This window comes from Seriola dumerili, unplaced genomic scaffold (genome assembly GCF_002260705.1).
Source record: "Seriola dumerili isolate Sdu_G_001 unplaced genomic scaffold, Sdu_1.0 BDQW01001240.1, whole genome shotgun sequence".
NCBI lineage: Eukaryota > Metazoa > Chordata > Actinopteri > Carangiformes > Carangidae > Seriola > Seriola dumerili.
The window spans coordinates 634,101-657,277 of record NW_019175495.1 but is presented as its reverse complement, the minus strand read 5'-3'; the positions used below and the strand labels follow the sequence as shown (position 1 = coordinate 657,277).

Below are 23,177 nucleotides of genomic sequence, written 5' to 3'. Positions count from 1 at the left end.
ACACACACACACACACACACACACACACACACACAGCACCTGCAGTATGAAAGACAGGAGTGTGAACTAAAGTCTTCCTGTCTCTGTGGTTGACCACTTATCAAAACTGCCATTTTTTGAAATTTATTTGTTTTCTATCTTTGTGTATATAATTTTTGATTTTTTAAAACTGTTTGATTATATTATTTGTTAATATTCCTACGTGAATGTCTTTACACAGTAACAGATTTATAGTTTTAATCAGGGAATCTTTTCTGGTTGTTTGATTCATATCATATAATCAAATATACCTTTTAGTTATATAATATAACCATCACCCTGACCACAAAGTTCCCCTGAAGGACATCAGTGTCCTCTGTGATAACTCTGCCCCGGCACAGCACATAGTGTTCCCTCATTGAGAACTGAGATCCGGCCGTGACCCTCACTCAGCTATGAGCCAGGTCTTCCCCCTGTATCTCCTGTCCGCTGAAACGAGAGCAGTACGACTGAATTATCCCAACAATTTATGTGCAGAACGGAGGAACAGTTCAGCAGTAATTTAGCCGAGCATGTAGGGCATGCAATGAAAAATAGGACTAAAGTAATGGTTCCATTTGTACTGTGCAAACGAACTTTAACAGCAGGCTGGCCTGAGGGGAAGGAGCAGCGATGAAGCAGACTGATAAATAAGAGAGAGAGAGATGGGAGAGAGAGGAGAGGGGTCATCAGTTCTCCGGAGACTGGAAAGATTCATAGATGTGTTCTTTATCAATAATGTAACGAGAGAGNNGGGGGGGGGTACGGGGGCTGAGAGGGAAGCAGAACAACAGAGAGAGAGACGACAAAAAAAAAGACATGAAAAGGAGAAACCGAGAGAGTGTTACGAGAAAAAAAAGAGGATGAGAGAGAGGGAGAGAGCTGGATGCAGTGAAATGTGGAAAAGGCCACAGTGAAGCCATGAGGCTCCAGCCGGCTGCTCCTGCTGCTGCTCTCTTCGACCCGAGCTCTCTCTCTCATTCATCCCAGCACAATTCAATTCATGCAGCTTTATTGACATGATGAGACCGCTCTTACTGTACATTACCGAGAGTGTCGGCACAAAGCACGACATCAATACATCTCAACTAAGACGACACACATAAACAAGAACCGCAGTGATTTGTCTGAAAAATAAAAGTTATTGGTTTGGTATTGACCATTAAAATGTGCCTAGTGCAAAATAGAATTTCATGCATGTAGAGCAATGTAATAATGAAAACATGCAGCTACAAAATGTCAATGCTTCTGCAACTAGGATGTTGTATTTTTAGCTTTTAGCTTTAGCATCCACACTTGAGTTCATGTCCTCTAAAAGGTTTTCATCAGACCAGGAGTCACAGGACTTTCTCAACCCTGAAAGCAAAACTGGAACTGTCAAACAGCAGACAGATATATTTTGGGATGGCAGGACATTACATCAGAATAAGAAAGTAAATTTAAGAATACATGCATGTGAGGAATGTGTTTTAATGCAGTTATCGGTACATTTTTTAAAGAAAAAACTAAATTAGTTATCGTAAAATAAAGAATTAAAAATGTGTAATCCAAAGCAGAATATGTATGACCTCCAGATATTTATATAAAATATGAAAAAATGCACAAAATTAATATAGTAAATACAATAAAAACTCTATATACATTTGAATTTACAAGGGAAAGTGTTTTTGTTAAATGTGTTAAATTTGAATAGTGTGCAGAAGTATTTGGATGCAGTGCACATAAGTACAGAGAATGGAGATGTGTTAGGGTAGAGGCAGTGTGATGCGTGACACATTAGCCACCCATTAATCCAGATGTCCATCCAGATGTAGCGCAAGATTTCAGCTAAAGAAATCAGCAAAAGAAAATGGACATTTATGTGCGTCTCCATCCACTACCGTCATGTGAATACTGGAGTTGGTTCGTCAAGATTAATCGCTGGGGATGTTGAACACTTTTTATTTCTTTCCTGTTTTATTTTGTATTATTTCCCTTGTGTCTTGTGGTTATTTTACTTCCTGTGTTGTTGATTGTCCGCCCTGCCCTAATGTGTTTCACCTGTGTTCAATTACCCTTGCCTCCCTTGTGTGTGTTTAGTCTCTGTGCTCCCCTTTGTCTGTGTCGGTTCGTCCCGTTTTCTGTGGTTCTTCTGTCCGGCCTGTTTTGGATTTTTGAAGTCGTTCGTGAAGTGTTTTTGGCTTTTCAGTTTTTGCTTTTTCTTTTCCCTATGATTTTGGATTTTCAGCATTTTCACCGTTTTTGTAAGTTTCTGTTTCTTCTTCATTTAATAAATCACCACTTACTTTAGATGATCTGCATTTGTGTCCCTTATACTACAAAACCTGACATCAGGCGCCATTTAAACCATTACAGGAGAAGTTCCTTTGGGTTTTTGTAGCAGATAATAATCACACAATTTTAAGAAGAAAAAGTTACAAATATTTGCATCCAGACTTTTAAAACTTGCAAATATTAAACCATTTTTTTTTTCAGTCACTTGCGGCCAGTGGAAACAAGCTGTGAACACCACTGAGATATTATCACCTTATAAAGCTGATATTTGGCAAATGTGCTAGGAAACAGTTTTTCCAGCAGACACAGCAACACTCACTTAGAGTCGGGGCTTTCTGGTATTATACATGCTGGCTCAGTGGATTGTGGATTTAATTGCTTACACCTGTGCTTTTCCTGCCATGACAAGTGTCATTAAAAAAAGGGCCTGTGCATCTGGTGCTCCACATTTTCTATTTTCAATGCAACTTAAATACATTCGTGCCAGTCACAGTTTTGATTGCACCGGCGTGCACCATGGGTCCTAAATGATAATTCAGACGTGGAAGCCGTGGAGAAGTGTTATGAGCTAAAGTAATCTTGTGTAAATGAGTAATCGGGCCCCATTCGGACTGCATTAACATTACAGGGGGAGGTAGGGAATAAAATATTATAAAAAAATATTCACCGTGCTCCTCGGTAATTAAGCTCATTGTTCCAGACTGTATTTAAACCGTGAACTGTGAAACCACAGGATGTGAGCTGTAATAGACTTTCTGCAGGACTCGCCACAAGACAATGCAGATACCAACCTGCCTGTTTCCATTTATTAGATTAGCAGAAACATTTTTGATTTACTCCATTTTCACACAAAAGCAGCTTTAAAAAAAAAAAAAAAACAGAAAAACTAAGCAACAAAAAACAAACAAAGCAGAAGGAAAAGCAGCTTTTCCTGAGGGGAAAACTCAGAGAGAGGAAACACAAAGTTTAAAACAGTTGCAAACCATCATGTCAAAGCTTCACTCATTTATTTCGGGCCGTTACGGAGCTAAACAAGCTAAAACACACTTCCGTCACCATTATCAGCAACCAGTGCTGTTGCGGACGTGTTAGCAAACAGTCGCCTAGTTTTACATCCAACACACAAGGTAACATTAGCATTTGGAGTCATGTGTCAGGCCAGCTGAGAAATGTACGTCCGATATTCATTCTCCTCGTTACTGTGTTTGGCCGCAAGAAAAATATTGGACTCTAGCAGCTAAACTTTTACATTGTTCATTAACTCGTCTGTAAACTGTACGTCGAGTTTCTTAACAGCATAATGACGATCATATAAATGAGACCTGCGACACCTTTCACATAAAACAAAGTCATTTCATCCACTGACGATATAAAAAACGTATTAGTGCAGCTTTAAGTAAAAAAAAACTAGATAAATATATGTGAAGCAAAGAACCAGGACAAGACAATTCAAAATATGGAAAATTATTATTGAAATGAGGATCTAAAAATGTAAATTTACAGCATAAATACAGTGTCTCTGACCACACAGATGCATCATTATCACTTCATTCAACTTGTAAAATGAAAAATTCATTTGGCAGCCATCGAAGTGGAAGAAGGTTTTCTCTCTCTGCTTCCCTCTGGGTATCAATTCAATGACGAACGCTGTCCGATAGAAAATAGTTTTTTTTTCTGCTTTTTCTATCCAACTTCTGCCCTTCAGTGTTTTACAGAGAAAGACAGGAAGTACACACTCGCTCTCACACTGACCTGAGCAACGCGTCGTGTTGTAGCTCACAGTTTAGGGAACACCGAACGTCTTTGTTGATATCACTTCTTCCCTTCACCATCTGTTTTAAAGTGGATACCGGGGACCTGCAAAACCTGACTCACCGACTGAATAAATGCAATTCCGTATGGGTACAAGCCACACACACACACACACACACACACACACACACACACACACACACACACATAGTTATAGTACAGTGGAGGGTTGTGTCGACACTGAGGCAGATGGGTCGTAATGAAGCGGCGCGTTAGTCACCTGTTAGCCGTGTCTGAAATCACTTCCGTGTTCGCTGATTCCTACGTGATGAAAACTCAGTGGTGTTCCCTAAACCGAGTAGTAAAATGGGACGTCTGACATTTATGATTCATCATCATTTATTTATTTTTTTGTCACAACCAGCAGATGTTGTCTCACATGACTGTAATTTACCCGTCAGTCACCCGAGGTGCCGAGGCGAATCATTTCGTCGTAGGAAAGTCGCGCGCGGAGCAGTTTTCATTCAGCTGTGTGATGTTTGAGTGCTCTTCATTGTGCGCCGTACGCTTCAGACACTCAAACGTAATGGCACAAAGTGAATGCGGTGTAACACAGTAGGTAGTAAATACGGAGCAATTATGGACACAGCCTATCAACGCGTCATGTAGCATCGAATTCCCCAGCCTCACGGCGAGTGTGTGTTTATGCGTGTGTCCCGTCATATCAGAAATTTGACACCGACAGAAGGTGTGTTTGCTAATTCTCTGCTCCAGCGATCCTCGACTCCTTTAATTACATCCCTGTGTCTTTCTCCTGTCTGTCGGTGCTGCAACACTTCACTGCTCCGTCTGCTTCTGTGACGATGTCGTGTCCAACATGACATTTCCTCTCCCGTCTCTACTCCCTGTGTGTGTGTGTGTGTGTGTGTGTGTGTGAGACTCTATTTATGGCAAAGCTTTTACCTGACAATGTGACATACATTCCTGCATAAAAAATACACACCTGTCACTTGTGTGGGTTGGGGTTTTTGTACTATCCTGAACACACACACACACACACACACATTGGAAAAGCTGCAGCAGTGAATCCTCTGACTCACACATCATTACTTCAGTCAGTTATCCATTACTTGTGTGACGTGAGTGATGTATATCTTACAGCTAGACGAACAAACAAACAGATAGACACGAGTTAAAACATAAAACATAACCTCACTGGTGACGGTAATAATCTATCAAAATGTACGATTTCCATTAAGGCTCCTCAAGTAAATTCGACGTTGAGTTAATCTTTAAAAAGCAGATGATTCCTTCCTTTCCTTTCAACAGTTATTTACAGTCGATTAGCTTCATGCTACAAACCTTAAACACAATTTTAATTAAACCACAACTCAGTTAATCACTTTTCAAACACCGGTGTGATTGGTAACATTAATTATGGCTGAATTCTATTCATTCTATTCTATTCAGTTCCTCCGCCGAGGCCAAACAACCCGACACGTGCGTGAGATCTGAATCGCCTGTGTTTGATCAGATCGGCACGAACATTTAACGGATTCTTCCGAGGCCCGTACCCCATCCCTCCACCGAGTCTGGTGCAAACAACCCGAGTACTTTTTGTGTAATCCTGCTGACAAACAAACAAACAAACAAACAAACAAACAAACAGTGTTTTCTTGTAGCAAATAAAAAGCTGTTGTGATGATATTGTATGCTAATCAGATGTGTTTATAAAAAGCTCATTTGGTTGCCAGGTCCAACGCGATGTCAGTCAGATGTAGGTTAACAGCAGTAAATTGTTTTCCAGACCAACACAGAAATGAATCATGTCTAATTTGTTGTGTTGAAAAGTGCGACCAGCTGTTCTCATCACTGACACTTCGTCGTGCTGAATCCCTCCAATATGGCCACCAGAAGGTTTTTTGTTTTGTTCTTCTTCTCCTCCCCTCACAGTCCTGTGTAACTGAGCCGTGTGTTTAGTTTGTGTGTTTCTGTCCCTGTGTGTGTCCGACAGGAGGGCGACTCTCTCGGGGCGATGGAGAAGGTTTGTCGTCAGCTGACCTATCACCTCAGCCCCCACTCCCGGTGGAGGAGACAGGGCCTGCTGAAGAGGAAGCCCCAGGCCTGGTGAGTGTCTTTCTATGGTTGTGAAGCCGCCGTTTTTCATTGTGAGGACAATTACATCCCCGATATATTGATAAGGTATGTGCCCAAACGAGAATTGAGACTTTAAGAGACACTTTAAGAAAAGTGCTATTAAAATAAAGTTTCATGGTTATTATTGATTTGGTATTGTGAGGACACTTTGGGTTGGTTCTCACAGGTCAGGGTTGTGCTCAGGCATCTGTGTGTGATGGTGAGTATATTGTAAGGGTGTGTGTGTGTGTGTGTGTGTGTCTCTTTGGTTTCATTAACATCTCAGTGTGTCACCAATCACCAATGTGTCATCATCTGCTGCCCATTTGGACGCCATGGACAAAAAACTCCACTGACGTCTCTGTCTCTTTATTTTCTCGCCCTCGCTGATACACAGTTGGAGACGAAATCACTTCCCTCCGTGTCACCTTCACTGTCTCGCTTTGCCTTTTAGTTTCCCTCGTGCTGTCAAACAGACTCCGTCTCTACGATGCACATTATTGTGTAAATTCAGTTTTTATTTATTGTGTTTTGTTTGGATGTCACTGACCTTTATTCAGAGGACTGAATTTGAAGTTTTGTAGAAACCTCATTTTGAGTGTCTGCAGTGTTGCACGGTGTGTAACTGTATTTCCTGGGGCGAAGCGTGACATAAATTATCCTCAAGTGTAAAACAATGCCTGTTGCATCAGTATGTTTCACTTGATGATGGTTTTGTTCATTGTAATTGTATTTCTCTGCTCTCTGGTGCACAGTATTTAATGGTATTGTTTAATTGGATTGGTGTATACTGAATTATCACATGGAACATTAGCGAACAAATGGAGCATTAACTGTGTAAAAGAATAAGCCTAAATGAGAATGAACTCATCTTCTTCAGTTGAGTACTTTGTTCACATCAACACCATCAGCTTCATCAGCAGAAGTAGACAAGAACATGGAGTTTTACCAAAGACAAGTATTATAACTTCACTCTCAGCCTCCCAGAATCTAACATCTGTAAATATTGTCATGGCGTCTTCAGGTATGTAAGAAATCCCCAAACCAAAACAGCTTTTCTGTGACTATTTCCAAAACCCAGAGTAACTGCATCTGTCTGCACATTTAAATGTAGAAGTTTAGAAATGAATCAGAAAGAGTGTCACAGTTTGGCTCTGTAAACATACAAATATTCAACTTCCATCACATTTACTGCTTCATTTCTCCATGTCTAAATGTCCCGTGTTTGCAAATGCACTCGGACTTTGTTCACGCTGCAACAAAAAGTTATTTTCAATATCAGTTAATCTGAGGATTATTTTCTTGATTAATAGATTCATATTGTTTATGATTCATCAGCAAACGTTCCAAAACACAAACACAATGTCCATTTGTTATAATGTGAGACGACAGGAAGCTGGAAGCTTCAAATTAGTATCAAAATAATTGCCAATTCATTTCCTGTCAAATCTATTAATCACTGCAGCTGTAATGTCACGTGTTGATTGAATTCAGTGCCACAGTTTAGGTGCGTAAGAACAACAATAATAACCACATTAATAGCAAAGTATTATAATAAAAACATATTTGTGTCCATAATAATGTTATTAAACTTCATTATAATAAAAAGAAAAGAGTTTTTCTGTCGCTGTTGTAAACCTGATCCCTGTGTGACGCAGCACAACCTGAATCCATCAGACCTGCTGTAAAACACGTCCTGCTGCGAGCAGATGGTGGCGCGACACATTCAGGGAGAGGATTCCCCACCGTCGTGTGAATAGAGGATCGGTTGTTATGAACGCTCCCCTACACAACAGCACAGAGGGAAAAATAACAATTCAACCTGCCGAGTGTGTGTGTGTGTGTGTGTGTGTTTGTGTGTCGGTGCTTTCAACTAAAATGATCGGTGGCTTTTGTTTTATCAAACAGTCTCCAAACAAATGCTGTCAAAGCAGAAACTCACCTATAATGGAATTAAATGAAGCTGGAGCTGAAAATTAAAATGAGTTTGGTAATTATCTTAAGTAATTCTGAACTGGTAGATGGGATTTAATCAGCGCGGCGTTGCAGTCGGCACTTCACGCTGTCATGAACTCCAGTCAGAGTGATTAGCCAGAGGAGGGACGGGCCCCATTTACACTGAGTCTCGGGGCAAGGGATGAGATTGAATCATCCTTTTGCATGGAACACACTCCATTAACGCCCTCCCTCCCCACACACACACACACACACACACACACGTCTTCATGTTGATTATGTCACCCCTTCCTGGAGCCAACACAAAAAAAGAAACTTGTTTCTTCACAGATGAAAAACAACCAGCAGATAATGAGAGAATTTTCACTTCTTCTATTTATTCCTTAAAAAACGTCGACGTCCATCAGTGAATATTATTAATGTAATATAGTGTCACAGACCTGACAGTCTCTGTTTGTGCGTGTTGCTCCTGCATATGTGAAAACAGTTGTGTAGAGTTGTGTGTGTCTCCTGAAGGAGCTGTGTGAAGTTTAATAAACGGGTGTGGTGCTGCTTTACGTACCGGAGCCACCGACGACACACGAGCACGTTAGTCTGACTTTACCAACAGATACCACAGATGTAGCTTGTAATCAGCGAAGCGTTAAAACAACACAGACCGATGAACACAAGCAGTTTGTGATTTTAATGATTTCATTTACTTACTCGAAATGAAGCAAATGAAGAAGAATCGCAGTCAAAGAACTGATTGAGAGGAAATTTGCATCTGAGGTCAAGTTCATCTAATTGGCTCAGCTATAAAAACGTAGCTAAGCTAACTTTCATTTCCAGCAACACAAGTTTAACAGACAAATAGAGAAACTGTCAGAAGCGTGAATGATGAACGAAAGGATTCTTTCCTCTGATTTTCTTTCTACGATTATAGATTCTGCGATCACGTTTCTTTGACGCCGATACGGATCTTTTTTGTCGTGCGTTGCAGATGGCGTACGTCATATCAGTCTCACACCATTTGTAAACACCACACTACACAGCACACAGCGCGTCTCTCAGCCGCAGACACCCCAGCATTAACCACAGGTGATCGGTGACTAGATCTGCTGATCACGTAGTGTTAATGAAAATCGATCGGGTCATCCGTATTAACATTAGCTAAGTAGAAAACATAATTGAATTCACAGCAGCTACCACCAGCTGTTAAGCAGGAATGTTTTCTTGCGTGTTACTCAACATGAGTCGAAGTCGCGAATCAATCAATACACTGTTAGTACTAACATCACAACTTTGGCCGTTCCATTTGTCGTCATCGGCTCGCCTCCACAGAAAGAAGTGAAGTAACCAGCCCTCTGTACGACAGTGTTGTAGGAATGCAGTGCCAAAGCGGTGGCGTGGTAGGTGTTGATCAGTTTGGCCGTCAATCACCGCAGACTGACCCAACTGACCAAGTCGTAAACACCGGTTCATTATTTCCTGTTGCTGACTGAGTCATTTCACTAAGCGAGCGTCAGCTCACACTCAGGGAGACGGGCTCCAAACACGAGGAGCTCTTAAATTAAAAATGATTTCCTCGCACCGTTTTTAATAGTCACAACGCTGAGATCTAAATGGCAGAGAGGTTATAGAGATTTTTAATTAAGACTGCAGTAATTGAAACATGTCGGCACGCTGAACATCTCCCGGTTGCAGACGAACCTTTCTCTCACCTTGAGCGTGAATTGATCTTTTGTTTTATCTTTAACCTTCGAACAGGCTTTTCTGTTGCTTCGTGAACACTTACACGGATAAATCCTGATGGTAATGAGAAATACGTCTCTCCATTTCTAAGTGTGTGTGTGTGTGTGTGTGTGTGTGTCCACTGTGCAGCAGCAGTGTTACTCTGAGGTTGGTCCGCTGCTTTTAGCTTTGTGCGTCTCAGGTGTCGACAGTTGAAGGGACGATTCACCTCTGTCACATGTGACCTCTGCACATGAGGAAAACTCAGTGAAGAGATAAAACTCTGTACCTCAGGACTTTCTCACGCTTTACCTCTTTAGTATATTTACTGTAACATTGTGGTGCAGGTTGCATAGAATAAGGGAATGCAACATCATCCTGACCAAAGGAAATGAACATAAAACACAGATTCTTGAGTACGTGTATCTTCAAATATGGGTCGGTCCCAAGTGACACTCAGTTTCCATCTGCTCAAAAGTAAAAAAATACGCCTTATTTTTGTGTTTCTTGAATAAAGCCGCCATTAAACTCACAATTATTACTATAACAATTACTGTGTTTAGCTAATGTGGTACATTTAATGGCCATGTTCCTCATTATAAAGTGTTTTTTATATATATTTATAATTAGCCCCCCATTTTCTACAAGGGTTTAGTGTTTTATTTGTTTGTTTGTCAGCAGGATTACATAAAGAGTACTGAACCAATTTGCACCAAACTTGGTTTCTGTTAAACGGGCAGATCTGGATTTATTTATCTTTATCACAACATTGTGAGAGAGGCCGATGTGCTCTGACTGCCGTTCTACTTTATTAACTAATTATTGTATTTATATATTTCTACATATTAATTCATGGTCTCGGCTCATCTCATATAAAATCTTTGTATCTCTCACATGTGATCATAATATCATACATGACCTTTTTTATTTTACTAATGAACCCTTCATAAAGAAATCAAACAGTCGGTAGATTCCAGCTCCCTGGATTGTAAACGACATGTTTCCGTTGTTTCAGCTGCTGCAGTGAAGCTGACGGCAAAACCACAACAAAGAAAGTGGCTTAATTATTTATCACGCATTTGTGGGATGAGACGTCAGTTTCTGTCCGGCTTAATGGCACCTCCATCAGGCCGTCTTTGTAACAGGGTTTTTTTAAATTATATTCACCCACAAACTTGGCTTTAGTCTCCACTGGATGTGTCACTGAGCTGCCAGCATCATGACTCACATAATTTAGACGCGTGTGAACAGAGATGAAGGTAAACAGGAGGAGAAATGACCAGATCTCAGGCAAACAACTCGACAGCTGTCAGGTGGAGATTTTTTATTATTAGCAAGAAAATACTTCCAAGAGCAGAAGAAGTTGTTGATCCTTCATGGGAAATATTCCTCTCTTCCTCTCTTGGTTCAGAATAATCGGCCTCTTTTGGATGTGGAGACGCTTCTAGACTCCCAGGTTCAGGTCTTACATCACCGACAGTGTACTGGACAAAGAGGGGTGTGTGATCAGATCCAGCTGGGCCTGGCAGCTCTGGTTCTGGATCTGAACTTGTTTTTGGATCAAAGTGATCAAAGTCCAGATGAACAGGATTTCAGCGGCGGTCAAAGAGACAATGCCGCTGTGTAGGGAGGACCGTATATAAAAAATGTAAATAAACTGGCCGTCAGTTTGTTATTGTCTATTCAACAAGAGAAGTTGTGATTGAGATTCAAGAGGGAAAAAAGAAAAGAGGGAAGATTAACAAGGCTCACTGTTCCCTGTCTGGCTGCGTAACAACAGCTCCTTTCAGCGGATTCAACGCGTCCTCTGAAACGAGGCAGCTGCACAGCTGAGTGTCCGGAGCAGCCAGCAGACCTGCTCTCCTCTCTGCTTTACAACCGAGGTCTGGGACCCCCGCAGAGGAAACTGTGAGGTAAACAGTGTGACAGCGTATATTCTCAGGGCAGGGTTACTTTTAGCAACATAAGGACGAGACAAGAAATTAAGCTTCATTCTGCCCGTCAGCTGCGTTTGACTGGAGTCGAACTCTGGGGTGGGAAGACGGAGCCAGGAGACAGAGAAGCAGATGGAAACGAGACAAACACCGACATCATCCACAAATATCTTCATGAGATAATCGGAGGCGATGGCCAAGTTATAAACCCGGTGACTTCATGCAGCAGTAATTACATTCACAACCAGGTTGTTATTCCCACAGTGTCAGCTGTCGTTCCTGTCCGTTGCATCATACTTACCTGGTTAGCAGCTGAGAACATCAAAGACGTCCAGGAACAGGTTGTAAATAAAAAACCCCGGTGTTGCCAAATTTATGTGAAATAGAAAAACAACTTCAATCACTGGTTTGGGTTTTTTACCTGCAGATAAAGTGGTTGAGATAATCTGGCTTCTAAACTGTTGTCTTATTTACAGCAGTGCACCCCAGTCCGTTACAGACAGTCGGCCAACTTCTTCTTCACTTCCTCCGACGTGAAAACAACTTTTTCAAGTTCTCGCTGGACGGCTTTGGGTACGCTTGTTTTTCCTTAGTTTGCTGCCTATAAATTGGAAGTGTCCCCACAATGTAAATGCACATATTCGAGAAGTTGATGACGAGTTCCCCTGTGAGATACCGCAACACCAATCAGAATGTGATTGGTTAATTCACCTGCCGCTTTCTATTCTATTTTTTGCTATAACTAATAGAAATTAGCTCCAAAAATAAAACCCAGACTTGGTTAAAAGTGTTAAAAATGGAGGCAGTTGTATCTGTTTTTAATTTTAACAACATTAACTAGTAAATCTGATTTTATCTGTTAATCTGAATCACTGAGAGCGCGGAGCATCATTAGCTTTCATTCTGAGTCGTGTTCCTGGTGACCTACTGAATCTAAGTCCTGTACTCACCCTCCTTTTTTAGCTCTTTTGGTCTCCACCACGTCCCGAAGGAAGTAGGCTACGTATCTGGATCTTTAGCTGCTAAATGCTCCGCCAGTGATCAGGAGCTCGTCACAGTCTTTGTCCACCTGCCGTCTGATGCACAGGTAGTTACTGCGCAGGTGTTCGCTGGGTTTAATTGGGCTGTAGCTGAACATGGCCGCCTGCTGTGGCTCATTCAGAGCAACACTCTTCACATTACATGTCGTCAGTTGATATATTGTAAATAAAAAATTAGTGATTAGTGCAGATTACAGGTATAAATCAGATATATATTGGCACTGATGCATACTTGCTGAAGTGAATGCTGTTGCTGAAAGGAGGTCCAGAAACTGCATCCACTGCAACAAGGTTAGATGCTGACTCACAATCAAGGAGTAAACAACTGCCTGTCTGCTGATCCTTCGGACCTGAATCTGTCCGTCTCCTCCGACTCTCGCTTTTGTGTGATTTTTTCCAAATGGCTCGTTTCATTTTCCTGATGTTGGAAGGGAAATAATGAGGTCTTGCTGTGGTTTTACTTGACCACAACATTGTGTTCCATGGAAACTCATTACACACAGCTGTATGGCTGCACACACACACACACACACACACACACACAGACCTACATCTTGCTTCGTCTGTGTGTCTGTCTGCCTCTTTACCCGTCCACCAGCTTGTTGCCAGCTTGGTCTGCCGCCTGCTGACTGGCTGACTGTCGCTGCCACGCCAACAGATTTATTGGCTGCCTCCCACCTGCGCTCTGACAGCCAGCAGAGAGAGAAGTTGAGCGTTGACTCAGGATGTCTGTGCCTCTCTCTGCTCCGTCTTTCCCCTTGATTTCTCTCGTCTGCTTCGTCTCAACCAGCAGGGAGGATATTTACCCTTCAACATATATATTCAGACATTTTTGCATCTATGTAGGAGAGAGGGAGACATGAGTAATTAAGCAGGCAGTTCGGGTTCAAGCAGTACAGGCTACGCTTTAATCTGAAGCAGCTGATGGCTAATACGCAGCATATATTAGATAGTCTGATATCCTAAAGCCACTATTCTGCAGTACGATTAAAATATTAAGGACGTGCATGAATTGACAGAAACCCCCGTCAAGACAGAGAAGCAGCAACTGCAATTATTGGAAAATAAAGCATTGCGAGTTTCTAACCCATTTTCGATGTCTGTAGGAAGTCATTGATTTGTCGGCTTGAACCCTTTGACACTCAGTCACTGCTGATGTTGTTGTAAACCTCACGCAAGCATCTATTTACACTGAAGGAGAAAAGCTCTGACTGTGGATCTGTTGATGAACGCGTGGTGAGGCCTCGGAAGCTTTACAGAGATCTACGAGTGATGCAGGTAAAACTGAAAACAGCTGCTTTTTCTTTTTGTGAAACTGAATGAAAACATTAAAGTTGTCGGCCATTAAACCAAAACAATGAGCTTAAAGATGCTAAAATGCTGCGTAGATCTGAGAGAAACTGCAGAATTTAGTGTTTATTTTTTGTGGGTTCATTTCTACAAGCGACACCTTTCACATACAAGTAGCATGTGGTCCATTGTTAATACAAAAATATTGATCATAGCAGCTTTAAAATATTTTTCCCAAAAAACTGCAGTTCCTCTAATGGCCACTAGAGTCTGGCTCCAACAGTGAGTCAATCCCCATAGACTCCCATGTTAAAATGTCCAACTTTACAGCAGAAATAAACATGTTTACAGCCTGGTACAAAACATTTTTATAGAGGCTTAAAGTTACGAAGGCGTGGTCACTTTGAGCGACAGGTGGGTGAGCGTATGCAAACCAGCATGTACTGAAGTCTCAGCTCCACACATGCCCATCCTCTTTGACCATTTTTGGATTAGCCGGGAGTTAGGGGCGGAGTCAGGCACTGCCAAGATGGCGACGGTGGAGCAGCTCACTCTGAGCTTCAAAACCGCTCTTTAGAAACATTTATTTACAGTTTATGGGCCCAAACAATGTAAGCATATACCTTTTTAAATGCTGATCTGTTACAAACATGCGGTTGCCAGTTGAATTAGCAACATATAAAGATCATTTTGTCCCATTTAATTAATTTAATCAGTGAAGTCCAGTGGGCTCTATAACATTTATTGGCACAGACTAATATACAAGTAACATGTTGTGATGTAAGTAGCATTTGTTGATGGCTTTGGACGTTTCAGCTGTCACTGTGATATATTTTCAGACGCTTTTACAGCATTAAAATGTCTCCTGGGTGTTTTGTGCCAGTTTTCATTGTTTTGAAATCGTGACACTTTCATTTTGAGGTTGTGTAACAGCAGATCGTCTGTTTTAACTTGGGTTTTCTGTCTTTCTTCTTTACCCGCCCCTCTGTCAACTTTGGTCAAGTTTGAGCTCCAGTGGGAGAAGGAGTCGGTCTCTGTGACTCTCCTACAGGGTTTTTTTTTTTTAATCATATGCTGCACCTGTAGAAAGACGTCCTCACTCTTTCTGTTTCCTGCTAATATTTAAGAAGCTGCAACATTTTCTAATGTCAGCCCCCGGTGTTGCATCGCTCATATCGAGATGTCATGCCCATTTTCTGTGTTTTAAAATGATATCAGTTGTTATTTTCAGACTTGCCTTGAGCCTCCAGGTATACGTGCAGTTAGTCGCGCTCAGTCCAACCATGAAAACAAAGGGATTCAAAGATGTTTATAACATAAACACAAAGTATATTCAATCCCAACAGCCCCGATTATTCGTTATAACTAGAAAAATAAACAATAAAGCTTCTATATGCCCTCAGATAAGATGAAAAACTGACAGTTACATGTGGTCAAAAACTATATGGTAGCTCTCTACCAGGGGCCGACCTCTGAATACCTCCCATGAATAGGGGAAACATGAGGGAAGAGGGCGTAGACTCGGGCAAGACTCCATGTTCGATTTCTACATTAAAATAAATCAATAAACCCATTCGCCAAATGCAAAGCGCAATCAGCTTAACATCTGAATATCCTATGGGGCAATAAAAAAAATAACAATTGCACAATATTTTGACATGAAGAATTTGGCTCCTACAGGTTATCAATATTATTCCTCAGGCAGGACCACAGCTTTGGCTTCCCTTTTGTCTTCCTCTTGCTCCTCTATTTCCCTGTGCTATTGTTATCAGTTTAATTTCCCAGTTGAATTGTGTCCTGTGGTGTTTAATATTTCAGCATGCTGCTTTCTACAGAGCAACGCCTTATCCTCCCTCTTGACCAGCGTCCTCAGAGACCGCTAAATTAATATTTATCCTGCATTTGAATAAAGACTTTTATTTTTATTTTGACACTGTTCCAGCCCCTTTATCATTTGGCCCCTCTTGAATTCATTGCAAAACATGAAAAGTCTGTTTTGAATTGGCGCTGCCCAAATGCTCACACTTGACAAAATAAAAAAAATTAAAAACGGGAACTATAGCCTTCAAATATTAATGCAGGCTATAACTTACAATGTAGTGATAAGGACGATTCAAAATTAATCTGAGCACTTCAAAAGCACTTGGATTCATTTTCTCTCTCCCTTTTCTCGTTAGAGTCCAAATCTTTTTTCTTTCCCTGGACTCGTCCTCTGAATCATTCTCTCTGCCTCCGTCCCGGGTCCCAAATTGTCCACTTCTGCCTTCCCTCTCTGAACAGCATTGTTCCCCCGAGGCTGTTGCTGACTTTACAATAACTCTTGTGTGTTCATAGCTCACAGAGGAGAACAGGGAAAAACAACGAAAAGCACGTTTCTAAAAATATATGGGATTACGACAGAAACCGCTGGTGACGCTGTGTGAGTAGGAGGCGATGAAAGATTCAGTAGAAAAGGTGATTCAGGCGGATTATGCGTTTATTAGGTTTTAATGATCTTCTCTCACGAGGCTTAGAAGAAAAAAAGTTTTTGAATCTGTGAGTTCAGATGGTGTAATGGATCACGTGTCTTTAATCCCACCACTTCCTTCTCACTTCAACACCTCAAAAAGTGATTCGGAGAGGTATTAATCTTGGCACCGCTGTCGCAAAGAAGAATATAGTACACTTCACTGCGCATTTTTATAAAGGTGACCACCCAGTTTGAACTAGAAACCCTGATCTCTGTTAGACACCTGTTGCATTAACAAATAGACAAGTTCTGGTTTTTATTGATCTAGTAGAAATAAGGATAACTGACTGTCAGATTTGAGAAAACAATTAACTTGGTCCCAGCGTGTCCAGAGCTGAATTTCTGTCCCAGTCTGACCATGGTTCTCTCCAGCTCGTGAAAGCCCATCTCTCCTACATCGGGGGTCTTTCTCTTTTCCACAGAGAGTTTCCACACTTATTCCAGTTGTTCCACCCAACTGTCATCTCTGCTAGCTGGGGAAAGCTACTGATAGCTACATGGAACAACAAAAGCACTGTCCTCTTTCTGTTTTGACCTGTTTTGACACACTTCCTTTTTGCCCTAAATTCACCCTTAATTTTCTATGAAATGCGGTGCCCCATGGGAGATACAGTTTGTATAGTGAAGGGGCACATACCATTTAGGCTCAGTCCATACCGCAGTGGCCTGGGTTAGCATTATGTTGTGCAACCAGCATTTACTTCATAGTTAAAGTTCACAGTTAAAACTAAAAAGTTGTCTATCATCCTCTTTAACATATAAATGTTTATGAAAAAGATAATTCTTTATTATTATGCAGCACAATCACATAACAACTATTGTGGTGAAGCAAAGAAATTCAAATGTAACCTTCACTGTCTGTCTGTGATGTAAAGCTGACTGCTGTATGGTGACATAGTGCTACACCAGTCATGCTCTGAATGCGCCGGCATTGCTGAACATGAATACATAAAGTGCATTTGAATCAGATAAAAGAGGACTGATGGTTCGCCATCTCCGCCTCCAGCCTGGCCTCCTCCACAACACAACACAACATCGTCATCTGTTTGTGTCTCAATGTGACTCATGTTTATTCCCAGTGGACCAGTGACCTCTTGTAGCTGTGTGAATAATGGTATTACCCACCGAGCTCCACTGCTGCCTGACACAGATAAAGACACTTTGTACAGAGCGACTCATGATTGTTCTCAGTGTATTTTATAGATGAATAACTGAATAGAAGCCAAATGCTCCGGTCGGAGTTTGGTTTTTTTCCTCACATCATTAAGCTAAAACTTAATAACTGAAGCTTGTGCCAGAAATTCTTTTTTCCAAGACAGTAGATTGTTTGAAAATCATTCTCACATGAGTTTCTCAGTTTCCTGTTTGTTGTGGACAGTAGATGTTTAAAGCTGCAACAATAATTAAACTAGTCATTGACAGGAAATTAAACTATTTTGATGACTGATTGTTTTCTGTCATTTTTCACATAACCACATAACTGAAAAACAAGATTAGTCCTGGACCTGATACATCCGACTTTATTGTCCTCTAGGGGAAATTCTGTACAGCGCTTAACTTTAACAGGCAGAAATACATAAATATAACACACCAGCAACAAGTAAAACAACATTCAGTCAATGACAGCATGAGGACAAGATGCTTTGTGAACCACCTTGGTTTAGTTCTGCCGTGGCTGCAGGTGCAAGGTGTTTGCCGAAGCGAGCCCTTCTTCACCTCAGGGACCTGAACCTGCGTCCAGCGGGCAGAGCGGTGAAGTGTCGGTTAAGTGGCTGAATGATGTCCTGTGCTATTGTGTTTGCAATCGGTTTGATGGCCTTAGAAACTGAGCTGTCCTATTATCTTGGCAGCAGTGATGGTGATGGGTGTGAGTTTGGCCCGGTTAGTGACAGAGAGCATGGGATGAATGATGCTTAGGTAGAGGCGGGGCGCGGCATTTATTTCTTTATTTGGATCCCCATTAGCTTCCACACAGTGGTCATCAGTCTTCCTGAGGTCTACGCACAAAAACAACAAATAAAACCATTATTAAAATCACACTATATCAAAAAAACAAGACATAACACAGGTAACTTGCGATGAAAACAACAAGACAAAATGTCACAAACACACATTAACATGGAAAAAACGAAAACAATCAAAGCTACAGAAACCACAGTAACATCAATATGAGATAAATCAAATTTTGTTTTAGTGACCTTTTGAAAGAAAATCTACTTCTGGTCTGTCTGATGTAGACGAGGAGCATATATTCCAAGCAAAACAAACCCTGCAAAGGACAGTTCCCATCATGCATTTTGTCCATGGACTTGGCACCAACAGATGACCAGTGCTCACATTAAAGTGTGGTGTATTATCCCGTAAAACATTTTGCATGAATAACAGAAGACGAGATTTTAATCTACCAATGATGAGTCGTTTATCCATCTCGCACACATTAGCACGAAAAGAACAATGAAGAGCTAATCTGGTTGCTCTGCTCCGTACAATCTGAAAGACATAGACGTCGACTTTTAGTCCTTTTAGCTTCCAGATACCGAAGGTGTCCATTTCAACCCTCTCGTCGTAGGTGAGGATGGGGTGAAGGGGTGGTGGGGTGACTGTTACTATTTCCTTTGTTTTGCTGTCGGCGGTTGTGCTCACACCACTGGGTGAAGTGTGTGATGTTGGTGTTAAAGCCGGAGATGATGTAGCAGCGAGACAGGTGTCAAACCGCTGTCTTGGAGAATGTTGTGTTTGCAGGATTTTCTTCCACCTGAACGCCCCGGGCAGCTGGTTCACTCAGCTCCTCCTCCGTGGTTGGAGTTGAGCAATACTGAGGACTGCAGTGGAGTTAGTGGCGTCTCTTTGAATATGTCACAACCGTCGAGTCAGACAGAAAACGGCATCCAAGATGAAATGTTGGCCCTGCTCATCCTGTTGTGGATTAACAGTAACACAGTCTGGCAGGCAGAAACCTAACCGCTCACACCCTCACACTGCGCTACCTTTGCAAACCTTGCTGCACGGCGAAGGCGAAGGAGGAGAGGATGTTTTCTCACCTCCGCTGTCACGGAGCAGGAGAGGAGTCAAAAGGAGACTTGCCATCTTTGGCTGTGCTCACACATAAGCTGACGGGGTGATAAATGATCTGTGGAGGAGATGGAAACACAGACGGGCAGATAGAGGAGAAATAACGAGATGTACCATCACCATGTTCTAATAATAATAATGAAATCTTGTATATTCATGTCTGAAGAGGATGGATTCACCTTGTGAGTCTGTTGCAGGAAACTAGTGGGTAGTTTCAGATGAAGCAGAGAAGGAGGACAGATCCAGTCAGACAGACACAGACACTGGGAGGATGATACAGGCGTGGAGGTGAAATACAGCTAAGCCTCGTGGTGAAGCGCTGAAGAAGAGCTGAGACAAAAGTGGTGTTTTTTTTGTTTTTTTTGTTTTTTTTAGAGCTGCGATTATAAAATCCAGGCTCCAAGTCCCTGCCGTGTCTTTATACACTCTACATTTCTGCGGATAAGTGGAAGAGTGGCTTATGACTCTCGAGATATTGTTTCCTGAATGTGATGTTTAAAGGAAAATAGATAAGCAGCTATCAGCATGGGAATGTCGGGCCTGAGCGATCCGCTCTGGTTCCGTAGGCCGCTGGAAACGTCTGCTCCATGTTTGCTCTCATTATAACGGGTCAGTGTTGTACTCTCTCCTCTGACTCCGAACCAGACTGTGTTCTGAAAGAAGGAAAGGGAAGGAAATGGTTCTGCGCTGGAATCTAAAGTCACAGTTTATATCCTTGTATGTCACAGATGACATACGCAGCACTCAGTCCCACTGTCCCGCTGGTCGTCGTCCAGACAGGGGTGGGTGACCTCCATTCGAAGCGGGCGTGTGTCTCTCTCTGTAGCGTGGGATTCTGGTCCGAAGCCAAACACATCATGAGCTCTCCCAGCATCTCATCTGCTTTTTATTTGCAAACTTCTCGTCCTGCCTTGCCTCCTTGTTTATTGCTTCAAAATGTGCAGGGCGGAGGGATGTTAGAAGTGGTAGTTTGTCTGGGTAAAGTGGGGGGGGGTGACGTAAGGGGAAAGTCCACATGCTGATAATGCATCGGACAAAGACGGTCTGCAGGTTGAGATGTGTTGTAACTTTATTTTCTGGAATAATAGAAAACCACTTCCTGTTGAGTGCAGAAAAACAGGAGAGAAGAAGAGAGGGGAGGAGCAACCGAGCATGGGAGGAGAATACGAGCCGTAACGATTAGATCAGTGGTCTCAAACCACGTGTAACGGAGAGCAGGGGGCCTCGCTGCTGCAGCAGCTGTGTTAACCAATTAGTACACTTTCTCTCCGAGAGGAGGAAACGTTCTGCTGCAGACAGTTGGGCTGCTGCACAAACCTCCAGGGTCTCTGTGGGAAGTGGTTTTAGACCACTTACCCAGACAGTGAGGGGGAGACTCTTCAGCCTCAAGGTGCTTTTTTTTACTTCATTTGCATTTATTTGCAAGAAGTGACCTGTCGCAAAGTTTTTAATAAAAACAAAACAAGCAACTGGACACCTTTTCTAACCTTGTTAACCACTCAATGAGCTGTAATCACCCACATTTTTGTCACACTGGTGATACATCAGGGCAATTTGAGGTTCAGTATTTTGCCCAAAGACACTTCGACATGTGTACTGGAGAATCCGGGAATCAAACCACCGACTTTGTGATTACAAGACAACCGGCTCTACCTCCTGTGCCGCTCCATGTAAAGTCCTCCATCCATTTTTACTGCAGAAGACCCACTTTGGCAGAGTGAAACAACTTATTATACTTTTAAATGACTTTATACAATCAGAACCAGAATCAGAAAAACTTTAATGATCGCTGCAGGAAAATCAAGTCAAGTTCATTTTTTATTCACGCAGCATCAAATCACAACACAAGCTACAAGACCCTTTTCAAATAGAGCGGCCCCCCCCACCCCCCCACACCCCCATGAAGGAACCATGAGAGAGCAAGTGAAAAAGTAAAAACTACTATAAAATAGTAATAATGATAATAAATACACAGTAAGTGAATGATGAAAATGTGCAAATTAAAGAGTGACGTGCGAAGCAGAATCACATTATGGACAAAGGTGCAAAAAATGGAAACTTACAAAGTAGATTAACAGTAAATTAACAGTAAATGTGAAAAGCTAAAGTGATGAAAAGTGTCGTGTGGTTCAGCGGTAAATGAAAAGTAGTTTAACAGCAGAGCGCCGGTGGAGCTGGGTTGTGTTATATAACTGGATGACCACAGGGAGGGAGGACCTCCTGCGGAGCACTTAGTCATTCTGAGTCTGTGGCTGAACCTGCTCCTGTGGCCGACCACGACGCTGTGTAGAGGGCGGGAGACGTCGTCCATGATGAAGAGGAGATTTGACAGCTTCCTCTTCTCCGTGACTCAGGCAGAAGGTCCAGCCCCCCCCCCACCCCCCAACTGAGGCACTTTTATTGCATAATTAGGCGCCAGGGCCAGCAATGAAGTGGTTTGACAGTATGAGCACGTCTGGTCTCGCCTCCCTCCTCAAGTTTGTGTGTGTGTGTGTGTGTGTGTGTGTGTGTGTAACAAATTCATGGTTTTGGTTCGCCTGAGGGGAAGCAGCTAGAAACACAACCTCAAATAATTATCACCTTATTAAGTGTTAGCAAACACTGGCTTATTTACACATCCGGCAACACAGAGCAGCACTATTCATTTGGAGTTGTGTTCTGATGGAGAGAATATAAGTTTATTAGTCTTTGTCCTTTTTGCTGATTTTGTCGTCCACCGACTCCTGAGCGGAAATCCGACTCTTTACCTGCTAAACGCTGCACGATGTTCAAACAGCTTTCTGCTGACCTGAGCCTCTTTTAAACAGAGACCTTGGGGGGGGGGGGGGGGGGGGGGGGGGGGGGGGGGGCTGGACCCTCTGCCTGAGTCACGGAGAAGAGGAAGCTGTCAAATCTCCTCTTCATCATGACGAGCGTCTCCGCCCTCTACACAGCGTCGTGGTCGGCCACAAGTGAGCAGGTTCAGACACCACAGACTCAGAATGACTAAGTGCTCCGCAGGAGGTCCTCCCTCCCTGTGGTCATCCAGTTATATAACACAACCCAGCTCCACCGGCGCTCTGCTGTTAAACTACTTTTCATTTACCGGCTGAACCACAACGACACTTTCATCACTTTAGTTTTCACATTTACTGTTAATTTACTGTTAATCTACTTTGTAAGTTTCCATTTTTTGCACCTTTGTCCATAATGTGATTCTGGCTTCGCACGTCACTCTTTAATTTGCACATTTTCATCATTCACTTACTGTGTATTTATTATCATTATTACTATTTTATAGTAGTTTTTACTTTTTCAACTTGCCTCTCTCATGGTTCCTTCATGGGGTGTGGGGTGGGTGGGGGGCCGCTCTATTTGAAAAGGGTCTTGTAGCTTGTGTTGTGATTTTGATGCTGCGTGAATAAAAAAATGAACTTGACTTGATTTTTCCTGCAGCGATCATTAAAGTTTTTCTGATTCTGGTTCTGATTGTTATAAAGTCAT

General features: G+C 42.2%; 1 protein-coding gene across 1 annotated transcript in view; it reads left to right on the top strand.

Moving 5' to 3' along the window:
- Positions 1-23,177, top strand: part of lrrc75a (leucine rich repeat containing 75A) — a 47,984-nt gene that overhangs the window by 19,493 nt on the left and 5,314 nt on the right. Inside the window, exon 3 of the mRNA XM_022767634.1 lies at positions 6,059-6,171. Coding sequence (XP_022623355.1) covers positions 6,059-6,171 — 113 coding nt within the window. The remainder of the gene's footprint in view (positions 1-6,058; positions 6,172-23,177) is intronic.